Source organism: Epinephelus lanceolatus, chromosome 7 (assembly GCF_041903045.1).
Source record: "Epinephelus lanceolatus isolate andai-2023 chromosome 7, ASM4190304v1, whole genome shotgun sequence".
Taxonomy (NCBI): domain Eukaryota; kingdom Metazoa; phylum Chordata; class Actinopteri; order Perciformes; family Serranidae; genus Epinephelus; species Epinephelus lanceolatus.
In genome coordinates this window covers 9,257,011-9,272,747 of record NC_135740.1, presented here as the reverse complement: position 1 = coordinate 9,272,747, position 15,737 = coordinate 9,257,011, and the positions used below count along the sequence as shown (strand labels likewise).

Sequence of the window (15,737 nt, the reverse complement as noted above, 5' to 3'; positions counted from 1 at the left end):
CAGGCGTCTCTCAGAAGACAATAAGGCGATGTACAAGAGGCATCATTGTGGAAAAAAATATTTCTCAGATTTTATTTACATTTGAACAAAAAGTGGCATGTCCAAAATTATTCATACCCTTCTCAATAATCAATAGAAAAGCCTTTATTGGCTATTACAGCAATCAAACGCTTCCTATAATTGCTGACCAGCTTTTGGCATGTCTCCACTGGTATTTTTGCCCATTCATCTTTAGCGATGAGCTCCAACTCTTTCAGGTTGGAGGGTCTCCTTGCCATCACCCTGATCTTTAGCTCCCTCCACAGATTCTCAATTGGATTCAAGTCAGGACTCTAGCTGGCCCACTGCAAAACGTTAATGTTTTTGTCTGCTAACCATTTCTTCACCACTTTTGCTGTGTGTTTTGGGTCGTTGTCGTGCTGAAATGTCCACTGGTGCCCAAGGCCAAGTTTCTCTGCAGACTGCCTGATGTTGTTGTTGAGAATCTTGATGTATTGCTCTTTTTTCATGGTGCTGTTTACTGTGATTAGGTTCCCTGGTCCATTGGCTGAAAAACACCCCCAAAGCATTAGGTTCCCACCACCATGTTTGACAGTGGGGATGGTGTTCTTAGGGTTGAAGACTTCTCCTTTTTTACGCCAAATGAAGGATACATCATTGTGGCCAAACAATTCAATTTTTGTTTCATCTGACCATAAAACAGAAGACCAGAAGTCTTCTTCTTTGTCCAGATGAGCATTTGCAAAGGCCAAGCGGGCTTTTGTGTGCCTTATCTGGAGAAGTGGCGTCCTCCTTGGTCTGCGTCCATGGAACCCAGCAGTGTGCAGTGTCCGTTGGACTGTCTGCCTTAAGATGTTGCCACCAGCAGAGCCCAGATTCACCAGGATGGCCTTGGTGGTGATCCTTGGATTCTTTTTCACCTCTCTCACTATCCTCCTGGCCAGCACAAGTGTCACTTTTGGCTTCCGACCACGTCCTCTGAGATTTTCTACAGTGCGGAACGTCTTATATTTTTTAATAATACTTTGCACTGTAGCCACTGGTACTTGAAAACATTTAGATATGGCCCTGTAGCCCTTTCCTGACTTGTGAGCAGCCGCAGGTCCTCAGTGAGCTCCTTTGTCTTAGCCATGACTGTCCACAAACCAACTGCAGAGAGCTGCTGTTTTTCACCTGTTGAGTTGATTAAAACAGCTGTTCCCAATCAATCAGGGTAATTAGGATGCTTTAGAACAGCTTGGACTATTTGGAATAGTATAGAACTTTGGATTTTCCCATAGACTGTGACAGTTTGCAAAGGGTATGAATAATTTTGGACATGCCACTTTTTGTTCAAATGTAAATAAAAGCTGAGAAATATTTTTTTCCACAATGATGCCTCTTGTACATCGTCTTATTATCTTCTGGGAGACGCCTGTGTCATTTCCAATCGAGAAAAAACTTGCTGGTTGAAAAAAAGTGACTTTAAGTCAAAATTTGCCAGGGGTATGAATAATTTCGGGCTTGACTGTACATAACCAATTATATAACTCAATGCTCAAATAAATGCACAATTATATAATAAAATGCTTAATAAATATTTAAATAATAATTTGATCAAGTAAATAAATAAATAAATTATTATATCTACCTTATTCCTGGGGACGCTACGGTAAAAATAATTGGATGCAACTTCCGGTGAACAATAATGAACTCTCAGAATCGCTGTTGAAAGATTATGGTATTGGTAAATTACCACAGACGCCTGTGTCTCTATATTAAAGAATATAACGTTATTGAGAAACATTTAAAAATATTTCACAGTGGGGAAAATTGGGAGAAAAGAGAGCACATGCAGGAGGCTCCAGCTCCACGTTAGCTGAGTGTAGTTGAGTGAGTCGTTTCACAAATAGACGATCTTTGACCACAAGCTGCAGCACGAAACATGGCGGATGCCGGGAGTAAACGTGAAGCTGATGGTGCTGGATCTGATGAATTGTCTCAGAGAGTCAAGAGGGTCAAAACTGATAGTGAAAATGGAGCAGGAGATGTTAAGGAACATGAGTCTGAAAAGATTCTGTCTGAGTTTACAACAACCAGCGTCTTGAGTGATTCTGCCCGGGAGAAAAACATCTTCATCCACGGAAAGGTCAGCTACCTTAGCTAACTCTGACTGTTGGAACTCAGCTGAGAGTTATTATTGGTAACGTTAAGTTAGAGGGAAATGCTATTGTTGTATTCAGTCTGAGTGGTGTGGGTAGTTTTGTGCAGGAATAATGGAACCATGACTTCCGGTTCCATATTTCAAAATAAGTTTGCATTATCACTATGAGGACGACATGCACAGGCAATAACCTGTGTTTATGGGTGATTTTTTTTTTAATTATCGTTAACTTTTGTGCACCAGTCAGCAATAAGAAAATCATGAACACAACTTTTTCATAAATAAGAATAACAAAAACAAAATTTGACACCAAAAGGAACATAATAAAAATGAGATGATAGATGATAATCACACTTTGGACAATCAACCAGCTTAATTTTGAATTTAATTTAGTATATGACGATATATTAGGGACTGTGAAAGTGAAAGTGAAAAGTTCCTGAAGTTGAAAAAAAAAAAGAAAACACTGTTTTTTCAGTCGTGTTGGGCACACTGGTTAGTTTGTGCAAGCAGTTCATTTCTGGCCAAATTTAAAATGAGAAGAATGTGATGTCGATGAAACATCATTATCTAACATCAGATTTGGTGAAATGTTTGTTTATTTTCTGACAGTGCTCATTGCACATGATGTGTCCAAGGACCGTCTCAAATTTGAAAATCCAACGATGATTTCTGTTTTTACAGTTTCTGGCTATGATAAATGGCGTAATTTGGATGATTTTTAAAGAAAACATGCCTTTTTGCAGTAAAGGAAATACAACTATTTAAAATATGTATACACCTCCCTTATGCCAAAATAAAAAAAACACGTCCCTCCTCAGTGCTTAAAAAATTATTTGACATGCCTCCTTCTTTTTACACCTTTCCCCCCTCATAAATAGCCAACAGTCCCTTAGTGTTTTATGTCTTTATTCATGAAAAAGAACACCTGTCCCTTAGGGTTACTGTCATTTCCACCCCACTGTACAAATATAAATTCTGAAATGTGTGCAGAAATCACACAGTTGAATGTGTCCTCACCAGCTTGCAGATCAGGAGGCTGTGGTGATCCTGGAGAAGACTCCCATCAGAGAGGACACCCTGGTTGAGCTCTTCAGTGGTTCCAAGCTGAAACTGGAGATGAGGAACGACATCTACAGCACATATTGGCTACAGGCCCCCCCTCAGCTCAACGGTAGGGTCGGGAAAAATAAACTGTGTGAAGATATTGTGAGGCCAGCAGCCACTTTGGCCAGCCAGATCAACGTTTGTTAGACTGTGTGCTTCTGTTTTGCAGAGATTAAGACCACAGTCGTGTGTCCAGCCACAGAGAAGCATGTAAAGAAATACCAGCGTCAGGAGAGCTTCCTGGTGGAGGAGACGGGGAAGGACTACCAGTCCATCACTTTGCCCTACATTCAGAAGCAGAGTTTCAGTGTGCAGGTCAGCGTCCTGAAATCTCCCCCTCTGCTGCATTAGTTACATGCTTGTGCTGGCATCTTGATGCATACATGTGAATATATACAGCAGTATCTGTGGATTAACATCCCTTTCACCCCCTAGTGGGTACACAACATCCTGGAGAAGAAGGCAGAGGCTGACAGGATAGTTTATGAAGATCCTGACCCAGTAGTTGGCTTTGTCCTTCTTCCAGATTTCAAATGGGACCAGAAACAGGTGACACATATGTTAGCATTGTGATTGCATACATCTAAACTGTCAGGATTAAAACCTTTTCTCCTGGGATGAGAATTAAAATGTCAAAACTCAATTGTGAAATCAAGCAACTGAATGTTTTCCTGCTGATCATCAAATATATAGGAGACCATGACTTTAGTTAGTACTTAAAGATTTTTAGGCCCCTGAACTTTGCAGTTTTACAATATTTGTCTTCTTTCAGGTTGATAATTTATACCTGATTGCCATAGCACATCAGAGAGACATCAAGAGTCTCAGAGACCTGACGTCAAAGCATCTACCACTGCTGCAGAACATCTTCCACAAAGGAAAGGTGAGGATACAGTGTCACCTCAGGGTGACTTCCTGGAGAAAGAAAGAGCAGAAAACATCCTCTTCTTCCAGCAGCTGCCATTAATGTGACCTTGAATATTATAATCATTATCTTAAACCAGTTGTACTTTCCATTTCAGAGAGTTAGGACAAGATATAACTGTTAATAATTAGAGACAAAAGCCTTGGGCATGTTTCATGATGGTGAATATACAGAAAGAGTGACAATACCTGTTTCACTGTGCCTCAGGAGGCCATCCTGCAGCGCTACAACCTTCCAGCCAGTAAGCTGAGAGTCTACCTGCACTACCAACCGTCGTATTACCACCTCCATGTCCACTTCACCAAGCTGGGCTATGAAGCGCCGGGCTGCGGCGTGGAGAGGGCCCACCTCCTCGCAGACGTTATCCAAAACCTCCAGTCTGACGCCCAGTTCTACAAAACCCGGACCCTGTACTTCCCCCTGAGGGCAGATGACGGACTGCTGAGCAAGTTCAAAGAGGCGGGGAGGCTGTAACGTACAGTCTCATGTAGATTCCCATCCAGTGTTTTTTTTGATAGTGTCAGACCAGGTCCAATAACCTTTGTGTTTTTTTTATCTGATTGGTTAACAAATGGCTGTTTCCTCTGTCCACAGTAACACTGCTGGCCAGTCAGCTTACCCTACTGTCAGTGTCTGTGTGTACAGATTGGTTGTTTGTTACAAATATCATCTCTCTGAAAGAGATTTTTCTATCAGTGTCAATTCATAACTCAGGTTTGTAGTATAATCCAGAACATAAATAATTGGAGTATTTCACACATTGATAATGCTGCGTTCACATGGAATCCAGCAGACGGTAAATGGTTAACCAGATATCACCTTAGTGGATGAGAGCATGACGGTAAAATTAGGTGAGGCCAGCAGGGAATAAGGGCAACTGTAACGCCAGACAGCATTGCCCTTCAAAGTTAAAATATATTAACTTGATGCTGTCCTCCATCACAGAATGTACACGCAGACATTACATAGCTCCTTCAGACGAACAGAAAACACAGGCCACCTAGGCAATTCCTGGATGTTGCTAGAAAAACAACATAAAATAACAGACAAACAATTTTATTTTGTGTATTTTATTCTATTTTTTGTAAACAATAAAGCATTACCATGGCAACATATTGTCATGTTTCCCTTTTACCGTCCTGCCACTCTGTTAGACTCTTTGTTTTTCCTGTGCTGTCCGTCTGCTGTCTACCCTCTTAATATTTTATACATATTTGGATACATCATTTGTACGTTTGACTTTAATCCCTTATGAAGGTGTTGACATGAGTCAGGCTCTGTTTTCATGTTTTTCAGATGTTTTCTACATAAGTGAATTAAAGAGTTTTTTTTTTTTTTCTACTCAGTCTGTTGATGTCATCACTTGTTTGGAACATTTCAGAGGGGTTTTTTTTGTTTATGTTTTTTTAATCCGATGAAGTAAAGTGGTAGATGACTTAAGGTGTAGCACATTTCTTTTGTATGGCACCCTACAAACACAGAGGCAAGCCAAACCACCAAGATTATAGCAAGTTTCATTTTCAAAATCATGTTGACATTATTAACCCAGCCACAACACTAGATGGCAGCATTGATTCCAAAAAGAATCCAGCTTTGCCACTGAAAGCATCCCACTGAATAACAAACTCCAGCTTTTATACTGGTAACAAACTGGGATTTCTGATTTTGTCTCTTTTATTTACAAAAAGAGAATATATGGTGTGTTAAATGCCATACTTCTGCAGTTCATATAAACACAAGGATATCATTTTCCACCAAACTATATTTAACCTCAGCCAGCTGACATACTGTTGGACCTGAAGTACCGTGTTTAGTTAGATTGATACCTACAATGCCAGAGGTTCACAGCTACATGCTGCTCAGTGAAGCAGACAGGCTGTATAGTCCAGTCAATCTGATCAGAGAGGATGTGACAGTAGATGGATTGTTCAGCTTTACAAGCAAAGAAATGTTCAGACCTGAAACATGATGAAAGTCTTTGTTAACAAGGACGTGTCTCACAGCTGGCATCACTTTCTTATCTCATCAGAAGTCAGTTGGGCGGCGCTCTGCTTTGTGACTAAGGTGCATTCGGGTGTTCCTCGTAAAACTGTAAACTAATTAACACGACCCAAAGCTGTCAGGGAATAAAATGACAAAATATTCCTTATCCACCATTATGCCCAGGAACCGTGTCAACGACCCTTGAGTGGTCTGTAAAACCTTAAGAAGCAACAAGTTTTTGAGGTTAAAATTCTAAAAATAAATAAATAAATAACTAAAATAAATTCAGTGGAAGTTGGCAGAGTTCCAGGTTTAAACGTTGCAGCAGGCTAATAATAATAATAATAATTTAAAAAAAAATCTGAATCTCAGTAGATGCCCTACAAATGAAATGCGTCAGAAATAAACAATATAATTCAGTCTGTCAACATTTAATGACTTCAGTGTCGCAACTGAATCAGCAGCCACTCAGAAATAGCCTTGGTGGTCGAATATTTAGAATATCAGATACCATACAAGATGAAACATACTATATCATCCTGTAAGCCACATTGGTAGCTGCTTAGGTGTAAAAGCAAGAAGACAAAATCTGCAAATTTGCACATACCAACTTCTCTTAATGCTTGTTTTTAGTATTATTGTTCCTTGTTTTGTTTGTGTGGCTTTCTCATTAGCTCATATTTTTGTTGGAAATAAATACAATAAACATAAAAGATAATAACAACAACAACAACAATAGCAAATAATATTTTATTTAGTAATTTTTTTTGGTGGTAGTGAGGGGTGGATCTTATCTAAGGCCCTGAATGTGCAAGGTCTGGCACTGTACTATACAGTATGTTGCACTAGACTCACAAACTCTAACTAGGCTGTATCAGATAAACTGGTCACAAAAAAAGTTATTCTAATATTACTTTTAATTATTTATTTATTTTTGACAGTTTTATACTAACATGATTCTTGTTTAATGTAAATTCATTGAAGTGTGGGCTATCAAATTCTGTTACAAACCTAAAGCTAGAGTGGGACAAATGCATTATTTTTGTTTTTTTGTTTTGTTTCGTTTTTTAATATTCAGTTTTGTTTGTCGTGATCTTAGAATCACGGTTTACCCTTTTGTTGGCTACCTCTGTACATCTACATAAACGAGTAGAGTTGGAACTCGCGAGATTCCGAGCAGCCTGTGAACGCAGCACCGCGGAGCAGCGGACGCAGGGCAGGACTGAGACAAATAATCCAATCATTAGTCCACTAACAGCGCTCATGTCTTGGTTTCAGTCTCTGCGGGATGAGTTCACTTTGAGACCGTTTGAGCTTGAGCAGACACAGTAAGTATCCCGCCGTCTTTATAGTGAGCTGTGACAGCACTGCAGCTCTGTGACTGAGTGACAAACTTTGGCTGTAATGTGTGCGGGAGATGAGTTATTGGGCTGCGGGGAACTATGACGTTTGATCGATACATGCGGTCGATATCATGACCTACAATGCTTTGCTTTTGTTTGTGCATCGTTTGAAGTTTGTTGAGCGAGGAAAAAAGCGTGTTTGGATCATGATTTACTGGCAGCACTGTGGCGATGTAGGTGGCCTGGTTTGAGCTGTAATTATTCTGAAGAGTTCTTGAAGTCCATTAGTGAGTCTGAAGGGTTTTCTGTGGGACATCTCTGGGATATTCTGAGAGCTGATTTTGCTGTGATGAAGCCTCTATGTGCAGACTTTACAAAACTGTTGGCTAAACTGTAAGTTTGGGTGTTGGTAATCAGATAAAACTTCACAAAGATTTGTACTTTCCATTACATAATTCAATCCCATCTTAATTGGCTGTGCTCAGTTTAGAGGTCACCACCTATTATGATAGATCCTGTATTAATTTGACTCATTAAGATGCATTTCAGGTTGGAATCCATGCCACAAGTATGTTTGGGGTTTAAACTGGCTAATCTGTCAATAGGACCCAGGTTATAATCCACATCAGCTCTTAAATGTAACATTGAAGAGATGCTCTTTGCATATGTATTTCCTAAAAGTATTTAAAGTCCACGTGTTTGTCCCTGTTTCTTTTTTTATTTTATTTTAGAACTACATTTTAAATCATTCTGCTTTTTCTTTCTCCACCATACTGTAATACTGTGAGCTCACACACACTCACACCCTCCGTGTGACAGTGTGTGTGTCAGCTCAGTGTTTGGTAGCGAGAGGTCAAGGACGGTCCTGCTTAAACAGTTATCTTTCACTGTGTGGGAACCTCTGTAATCCTGAACACAGACACTGACAGCCTCAGAATAGACTCATGTTGTCTGTCAGTGAAGAGGATGAAAGGCTCTATTGATCTGGGATCTGCTGATCTGATCCACATGAGGATGTATTGAAGCACAATGTGGACGTCTGATTGCAGTGTTTCTATGTGGCAGTAAAGCAAACACACAGCCTCCACAGCCCTGATAAATGATGATGTTAGACGAGGCATTTGCTGTAAATTGAGTTAGCATTATCAGGATACATGAGCTTAAGGGCATCAGCGCTGGTAATCTGACTGAGAAGCTGATAAATATGCCTCTGTGTAAGCATGGGTGTGTGTGTGTGTGTGTGTGTGTGTGTGTGTGTGTGTGTGTGTGTGGCCTGTCAACTGTCACAGCTTTCCTGATTAGAAGGCTGATCAGGTCATCTGTCATTGGGTCATTGAACAAACCCTCAGAGGTTTTACAGGGACTTCCTGTTTACTGTTCCTCTCTGTGAGGAAATCCTATCAAGATAACTCACCGATACATAATTAGACATTAGACATGTAGCTGTGTCTTGCTCAGTGTGTAACTGAATGCTCTCATGTGTATGTTTGTTGTGGTGCCTGTATCTTCCACACTGTTGGGTCCATAAAGCAAGCACACTAGAGACTCACGGTGGCCAAGCACGGCTGAGTGACTAACTTCTGACCTCTGCTATTTTGAATAGGAATAAAATTGGTGTAACTGCGTGGCTCCTCTAGACTTACCAAATGATATTGGACCAAATGGATCCAGATAGTGAAAGGAGTCATTTCTTGTGGGTTGTGATGCTCAATCCACTGACTTACAGATGTCTCTTTCACAATGAAAGTCAAGGGGAAAAAGTCTTTTTGGGCCAAATGGCACCACATGACAGACCCAGAAGTTGTAATTTCATGTTTGGCCCCATGTCATATTGGCTTTAAAGTCCAGTGCTGTTCATGCAGGCTTGATTTCAGTACAAGAAGTCAAAAAATCAAGATGTTGTTAGCAAGCAGTTCTAGCCAGGTTAGGAAAACCAGTTGTTAACAACGTATTACCCTGCATTTTGTGCATACAAACACCATCAACATGTCCACAGATGAGACACAAATAAGGCAAAAGTGTTAATAAACATTACTTCAGTGTTCACTACTGTTGATGTGTGGCGCAGCCATCTTGGATTTCGAGGTCAGAAAGTTGGAATTCCGTCTTCAGGGGGCATTCCAGTTGAAATGTCCAACTGGGATCTCAGTCATTACGACAGTGCAAACAGAACAAAAGTTGTATAATTTTTTGTGTGACTCAGGAGGGCATTTACCAGACAGAGAGCGTCCAACAAAATGATCTGATGATTGGTTGTATTAAATGTACAATGTATTGTTTTTGGAGTTTGACCTCCGCAAGGGATTAAAAGTCAAGATATGTCCGCCTCTGATACACCGATTTTAGTTTTTTGGGTTTTTTTTGGTTTTGAAAAAAATCTGTCCCTATCTGTGATCCCCAACTTAAAAGAAGTATAATAGTAAATCACTGGAGTGGCCCTTTAATAATGGGTTGACATGTTAAGTTTACATGTATGCGATCATGTGGGTCAGGAAGACTACACGTTGCTGTCTAAAGTTAATGTCATTTATACAGCGCTTTACAAAGCAAACAGGTTTTGCACCAAAGTTCTTCACAAAGACATATATATGTATACACATAAAAGTGCAAACATGAATGAGGCAAGAGTAGAATAGAAACAAGTTTAAACACAATTTAAACCCAGAGAATCACATAAAAATAGAAAAACACATTAAACACAATTAAAATCTATAGAGCAAAAAGGGTCCTAAGGTGCACCTTGAAAGCATGCCATGGTGGGTGGATACGAGCAGTCTGGTGGTGCTGTGAGGGATGAGAAGTTCCGAGATATATGTAGGGGTGAGACCTGAAGTTTATCCTGAAATCAACGGGGAGCCAGTGTAAGGATGCAAGGGTAGGGTGATGTGGTCTTGTTTTTTGAACCTTGTTCATAACCGGGCAGCAGCATTTTGGATTGAACAGGAAATGGTAGTCTGAGAAATGTGAGGTAGAGGGGGTTACAGTAGTCCAGCCTGGATGATAATAGTGCTTAAATGACTATAAATCAGAGGGTGATAGGAAATGCATAATATTGGAGATGGTTCTGAGTTTGAAGAGGCTGGACCTGACGCATAGATCACCATTTAACGTAACACCCAGGTTTTTAGCATGTGGTCTGACGTAGGCCGAAAGGTGATTGAGGTTATAGGCAACAACAGTGGTAATGATGTGGGGGGCCAAAGAGTAAGATCTCTGTCTTGTCTTCATTTAACAGCAGGAAATGATGAGGTAACTAGTCTTTAATGTCTTGGAGACAGGTTTGTAAGTAAGGTAAATCAGCCTGATATTGGGAATTGAGGGTGAGGTAAATCTGAGTATCATCTGCATATCAGTGACAAGAGATGTTATGAGTTTGGATGATTTTTCCCAGTGGGAAAAGACAGAAAAGAAGTGGGGGGTTCAGTTTGATGAACTTCAGGCTGTTCACACATTTTCATGAACAAAATTTCCAAAAAAATTCATGACTTTTCAAGGACCCACGATCAAATTTCCATGACCATTCACAACATGTAACACGAACAGAACTGTATTGTATTCTTTACTCCAAATGTTAATTATATCATTATATGTGGTCAGCAGATATGGAGCAGTAGAGCTCTAAGATAGAGGGGGAGTGACAGTTCAGTTGGCCCATTGGTTAAATTGCTCAAAAAAACCCCTTCAAAGTACCACGCTCTACTTTCAGAGCGGTTACAATGAAACCAAACCAACCATAGCTAGTGAGCATGTATGGAGAGATAAATGGAACAGTACATGAATTTTCCAGGTTTTCTATGAACATGGGACCCCTGGGACTTGCCCTGCACTCATCCCAAAAAAGGCTGTGATCTGGAGAATAAATTAATATTGATCCGAGCGATAACAAAGCACTTTAAACAGTCTGTAGGAGCAACACTGCTGTTTGTAGCTTGGTGGTGTAATATTGTAGTGAACATAGTCAAATGTGCTAGAAAAGTAAGTGGAGCTCTGACCCACAAGTCCACCAGATTTGGCTGGAGATCGAACCAAAACAAGAAAGTTCTACTTGAATTTGTCCATCATGTGGGGAAGTGAGACGGTGCAAATATTCGTAGGACGGAAGCGTAATGTGACCATACCTTTAGTGTGTAGTAGGGACAGAGATGATGAGGAAGTTTAATTTCGATAGCAAGTCCAGATTTCTGTTGTTCTCTCCATACTGAGTTTTGGATTTTGCTTTGTTGTAACTTCCTGTGTGAGGGGGGAGGAGGATTGCCACCAAAACAGGTTTATCTCTCTTGCAGCCCAGATGATTAGTTGAACTGATAAGGTGTTTTTGCTCTTGCTTGCTACATTAATGCAGTGTGTCTCCATTTTACATTACATTTTGAAGTTGTTATGTACTCCATCTACAGTCAAAAGTACCGAACAGAGAATACTCTGCCGTAGCCCGTTTATTACAAGACATAATATGTCATCACTCTGGAGCAATGAGATGCACCTCAGTTTCAGGTTATTAGTCCATCATCATTCAGTTAAATCATTTGAATCACTAGCCCATGTGCCTCCTGTTGCTTCAGCACAACCAGAATAAGTGTGTAAGTGAGCAAGGAGAGTTGAAGACGGCTGTTTTGTTTTTTTATTGCCCCATAAACCTCAGCTGGGACCTGAGATTGCGAGAAAGAAGAAGAAATCTCAGCTTGTTTGAAAGATCTCACACACACACACACACACACCACCCAGTGCGGCAGGCTCAGTGCAGGAGTATGATTACAGGGCTATTTACATTACAACATAGAGCTCCAGAGAAAGGGGGCGAGAGATTGGCAAAGAGGGAGAGAGGGAAGATGGTTTCCAGATGTGAGGTGGAATTCAGAGAGCTACAGAGAGACTCCCCTCCTCCTCCTCTATACAGAGATCTAGATCAGCATGAGCACGTCATAATGGAGAGAATAGGAGACAGACAGAAACCACAAGAGAGGGGAAAGGCGTTGCAATGCAGGGGTGAGTGAGAGGAATTCGGGCCAGCGGAGGGGAAAGAAGTGATGGAGATGAGGAAGGAGATGGAAAGAAGAAAGACAAATGAGGAGAGGGAAGAAAAGCAGGGCCTCTTCGTCGACCACAAGTCCAGAAATCTAACTGGGGGAAATTCAGTTGGCGGGCAAAGAAATCCACCAAAATTAAACAGTTTGCAGAACTGTTTTCCAGAAAACCAAGCTTTACTCCACAAGTGTTTGTAGCCGGCATGCTTTTATCAGGCTCTTCCCTGGGGTTGTTTCTGGTACCTTTATATACAGCACATCCATTATAGGTCATGGTAAAGGCCTTTGCAAAGCCTTTAAACTAAACACTAAAACTAGGTGTGTAGGATATAAAAGCAGTATGTTTTCTTTAGTGTCTAATCACCTGCAAATAAAATTGTTGTGTTTTTGTTACCTTAGATTGAGACGTTTGTATCTACATAGGGAGCGGTAAGTACCTACGGAGTGGGCCATGTTTCTACGATAACCCAGAAAGGACAAACCAAACAATGGTTCTAGATAGTGCCATTTGCGTTTTCACATCAGCCACCATAGCTCGCAGCCATGCTGCAACGAGAGGTTCAGAAAAAAATCACATTATTTTAACATGAAACTGCTTCTTTTAGTCTTTTACCAGTATAAATAAACTGTTCTGTTTGTTTTGGAGAAGACGAGACATTTGCAGATAATTTGGCTCCTGGTAGAAAAACTTCCTGAATGTAGTTTTAATATTTGCCAGATCGGTCAAATTTGCGTGAGGAGGCATGTGTGTATGGAGACTGGAATGACTGCATGACTGTAAGTCAATTGCTTTCACAAAGTGTTACGTTTGCAATACCTACTACTATACCTACAGTATACTGCCCCTGACAAATAACACCTATATATCATAATTAAAAAAAAAAAACAAAACTAAAATTAATACTAAAACTTAAACAATAAAAACTAAACTGAAACAAGCAAACCCACTCTGGAAACTAACTAAAACTAAACTGACTTGAAAACAAAAATTAAAAACAAAACAAAGATAAAAACTGATGAAAAATCTAAAACTATTCTAACTCTCTACTACTTCTTTCTTCTACTACTCTACTTTTACACTAAACACAAATATACCTGGCAGAAATGTGACGTAAGTATAATAATAATAATAATAATAATAATAATAATATTCAGAATTAAACACATCGCTTTTTTTTCCAGAGCTGATGATGGAAGTAACTAAGAAGGGAGCCATCTTGCTTCCCTCTCATCTCTGTTGAGAATTGCACATGCACAGTACAGATCAGGCAGCCAGAATGAATCAGGCTCTGACACTCCTTAAAACCTTGAGAAAGGCAATACCAGGGGAACGTTCAGTCTATAAACAGTGTGCACATTTTCTCAGGGTTTGTGGGAGTGTCAGAGGAGTTACCGAGTCAGCAGTGACATGCATATAAACCAAATTCTGGTAAATCTTTCTTTTATTGTTCATACAATTTTTGTTTTTACTTCTAATTTGTTTTGGCAATGTAAACATGTGTTTACCATGTCAATAAAGCCCATTTGAATTGAATTGAATTAACTTTACTGTATTAAAGGGCAGTGCACCTGCGAAACAAAACAGGATGTTCAATTCATCCCTGTTTTCTGTTTAATGTTTTGTCAGGGCTGAACGCAGCCGTGATCCAGTCCTTCCATTCTTATCTTTCCCAAAAAAGCCCTAAACACACCACACTGCATAAATGTTTACCATAGGGAACTCAAATACACTCAAAAAGGAAACTCTATACATTAGCTCACAGTAGCTTAAGCTGTACAATAACTTACCTCAGACAGACTGCCAGACACTGCTCTGGGTCAATAGGATCCTGGTAGTAGGTCCTCTGCCTCCTCAGATGCAGCACTAGCATCCCCAGAAGGACCTCAAACTGTCCCGCCAACATCCTAATATGTGCCAGGAACCAGCCTTGGTAGAGCTTCAGCTCCTGTATGAGACAGTGGAACTCTCCTTCTCATTCTCTACCTTGTAAAATGGGATGTATCCACAATCTCCAGTGTTTGGCCAGTGTGGAGGAGGAGGACAAAGTCGTCATCATCATTGGCTGATACTCAGTTCATCATTTTTATTCTAAAGAATGAGCTGGCATGGGTCTATTAAAAAACCTTCATGAAACAAGTGTGACTGAGGTTCTTCAGGGCAAAATACAGGAAGGCCGAACACGACACACCAGTGTGAGCTATCTTTGTGAAACTGGCCCCAGGACATTACACTGAAGCAGCTAAGTGGAATTAAGCCATCACTAACTTTATTATTGATACCTGTGCTTTACCTCCTTCCCTCTTATTGTCTTTAATGACTAATTGATAGACTGTATATCAAGCAGCCAGAGAAAACCTCCCTCACCCCTCTGATGAAGGCAAGATAGCCAAAGGACAGGTATCTAGTTCTCTCTCTTTCTCGCTCAGTGAGTCCAGACTCAGGGCCGTTTCAGGAAATACCAACATCCACTTTTTTCCTTCGAAGGGAAACTGACCGACATTCCTCTTGGCTCTATAAACAGAAAGCTGTATGATTGATACATGCATATACACATATACACACACATTCATGCACATTTATATATTGCGCCATGCTCTTGGATATGTTTTGACATGTGAGCATTGAGAAATCCATACAGAACACATTCATAGAGACACTGGATATCTGTGTTTTGAAAAACTCCTCCTGTTGATTTTTGGGAGGTAAAAAAGGAGAAACCAGGTGTTTCATATACTGAAAGGTCATAAATCTCCCTCAACAGGGGTCTATTTAGATTCTTTTGCAAAAGACTTGGAGCCGAGTTCATTTTCCCACTTAAAAAGAAAAGTAGCATTCCTGGATTGGGTGTGCTGTGACTGATAACCTGGACAGAGACAAACTCCCCCTGCTCTATTAAAGCTGCACTAACCGAGAATTTTATATTTACAATGGGTCAGATGACTGTGTGATGTCAAAGGGCTCACTCGCAGTGACAGACCTACAGATTAAGCAGCTTTTTATCGTTTTTCAGCTCATTGTCTTGATTTTACAGCCTGCAGTGTTAGGCCCCGATCACACAGAATGCATTTTAGCAGCTGGAACGGCTTTTTGTAATTGTTTTTAATGAGAATGTAGCTTCTTGCTGGCTGTTGTTGCGATTCTATGGGCCTGGCATTCTCGCTGGAGCGCTCTGAACTCCTCGAATTGAAAAAACGCAGCATGTCACATCTGCTTT

The 15,737-nt window shown here is 40.4% G+C and overlaps 2 protein-coding genes across 2 annotated transcripts in view; both read left to right on the top strand.

Annotated features, from left to right (window-relative positions):
• The first annotated feature begins 1,886 nt into the window (after positions 1 to 1,886).
• dcps (decapping enzyme, scavenger) lies at positions 1,887 to 5,615 on the top strand. Its single transcript, XM_033632746.2, has 6 exons — positions 1,887 to 2,128; positions 3,167 to 3,317; positions 3,420 to 3,565; positions 3,686 to 3,799; positions 4,023 to 4,133; positions 4,383 to 5,615. The coding sequence occupies exons 1-6, from the start codon at positions 1,925 to 1,927 to the stop codon at positions 4,647 to 4,649; spliced, it is 993 nt and encodes a 330-aa protein (XP_033488637.1). The 5' UTR covers positions 1,887 to 1,924; the 3' UTR covers positions 4,650 to 5,615.
• Positions 5,616 to 7,331: 1,716 nt separating this feature from the next.
• LOC117260927 (uncharacterized) overlaps positions 7,332 to 15,737 on the top strand; it is a 70,079-nt gene continuing 61,673 nt past the window's right edge. The window contains exon 1 of the mRNA XM_033633057.2: positions 7,332 to 7,486. Within this exon, the coding sequence (XP_033488948.2) occupies positions 7,422 to 7,486 (65 nt within the window). The 5' untranslated portion in view covers positions 7,332 to 7,421. The remainder of the gene's footprint in view (positions 7,487 to 15,737) is intronic.

Coding starts and splice junctions, on each gene's coding strand:
- dcps (XM_033632746.2), top strand. CDS start 1,925: ATGGCGGATGCCGGGAGTAAACGTGAAGCTGATGGTGCTGGATCTGAT. Junction 2,129..3,166: donor ACATCTTCATCCACGGAAAG/GTCAGCTACCTT, acceptor TGTCCTCACCAG/CTTGCAGATCAGGAGGCTGT. Junction 3,566..3,685: donor AGCAGAGTTTCAGTGTGCAG/GTCAGCGTCCTG, acceptor TTCACCCCCTAG/TGGGTACACAACATCCTGGA.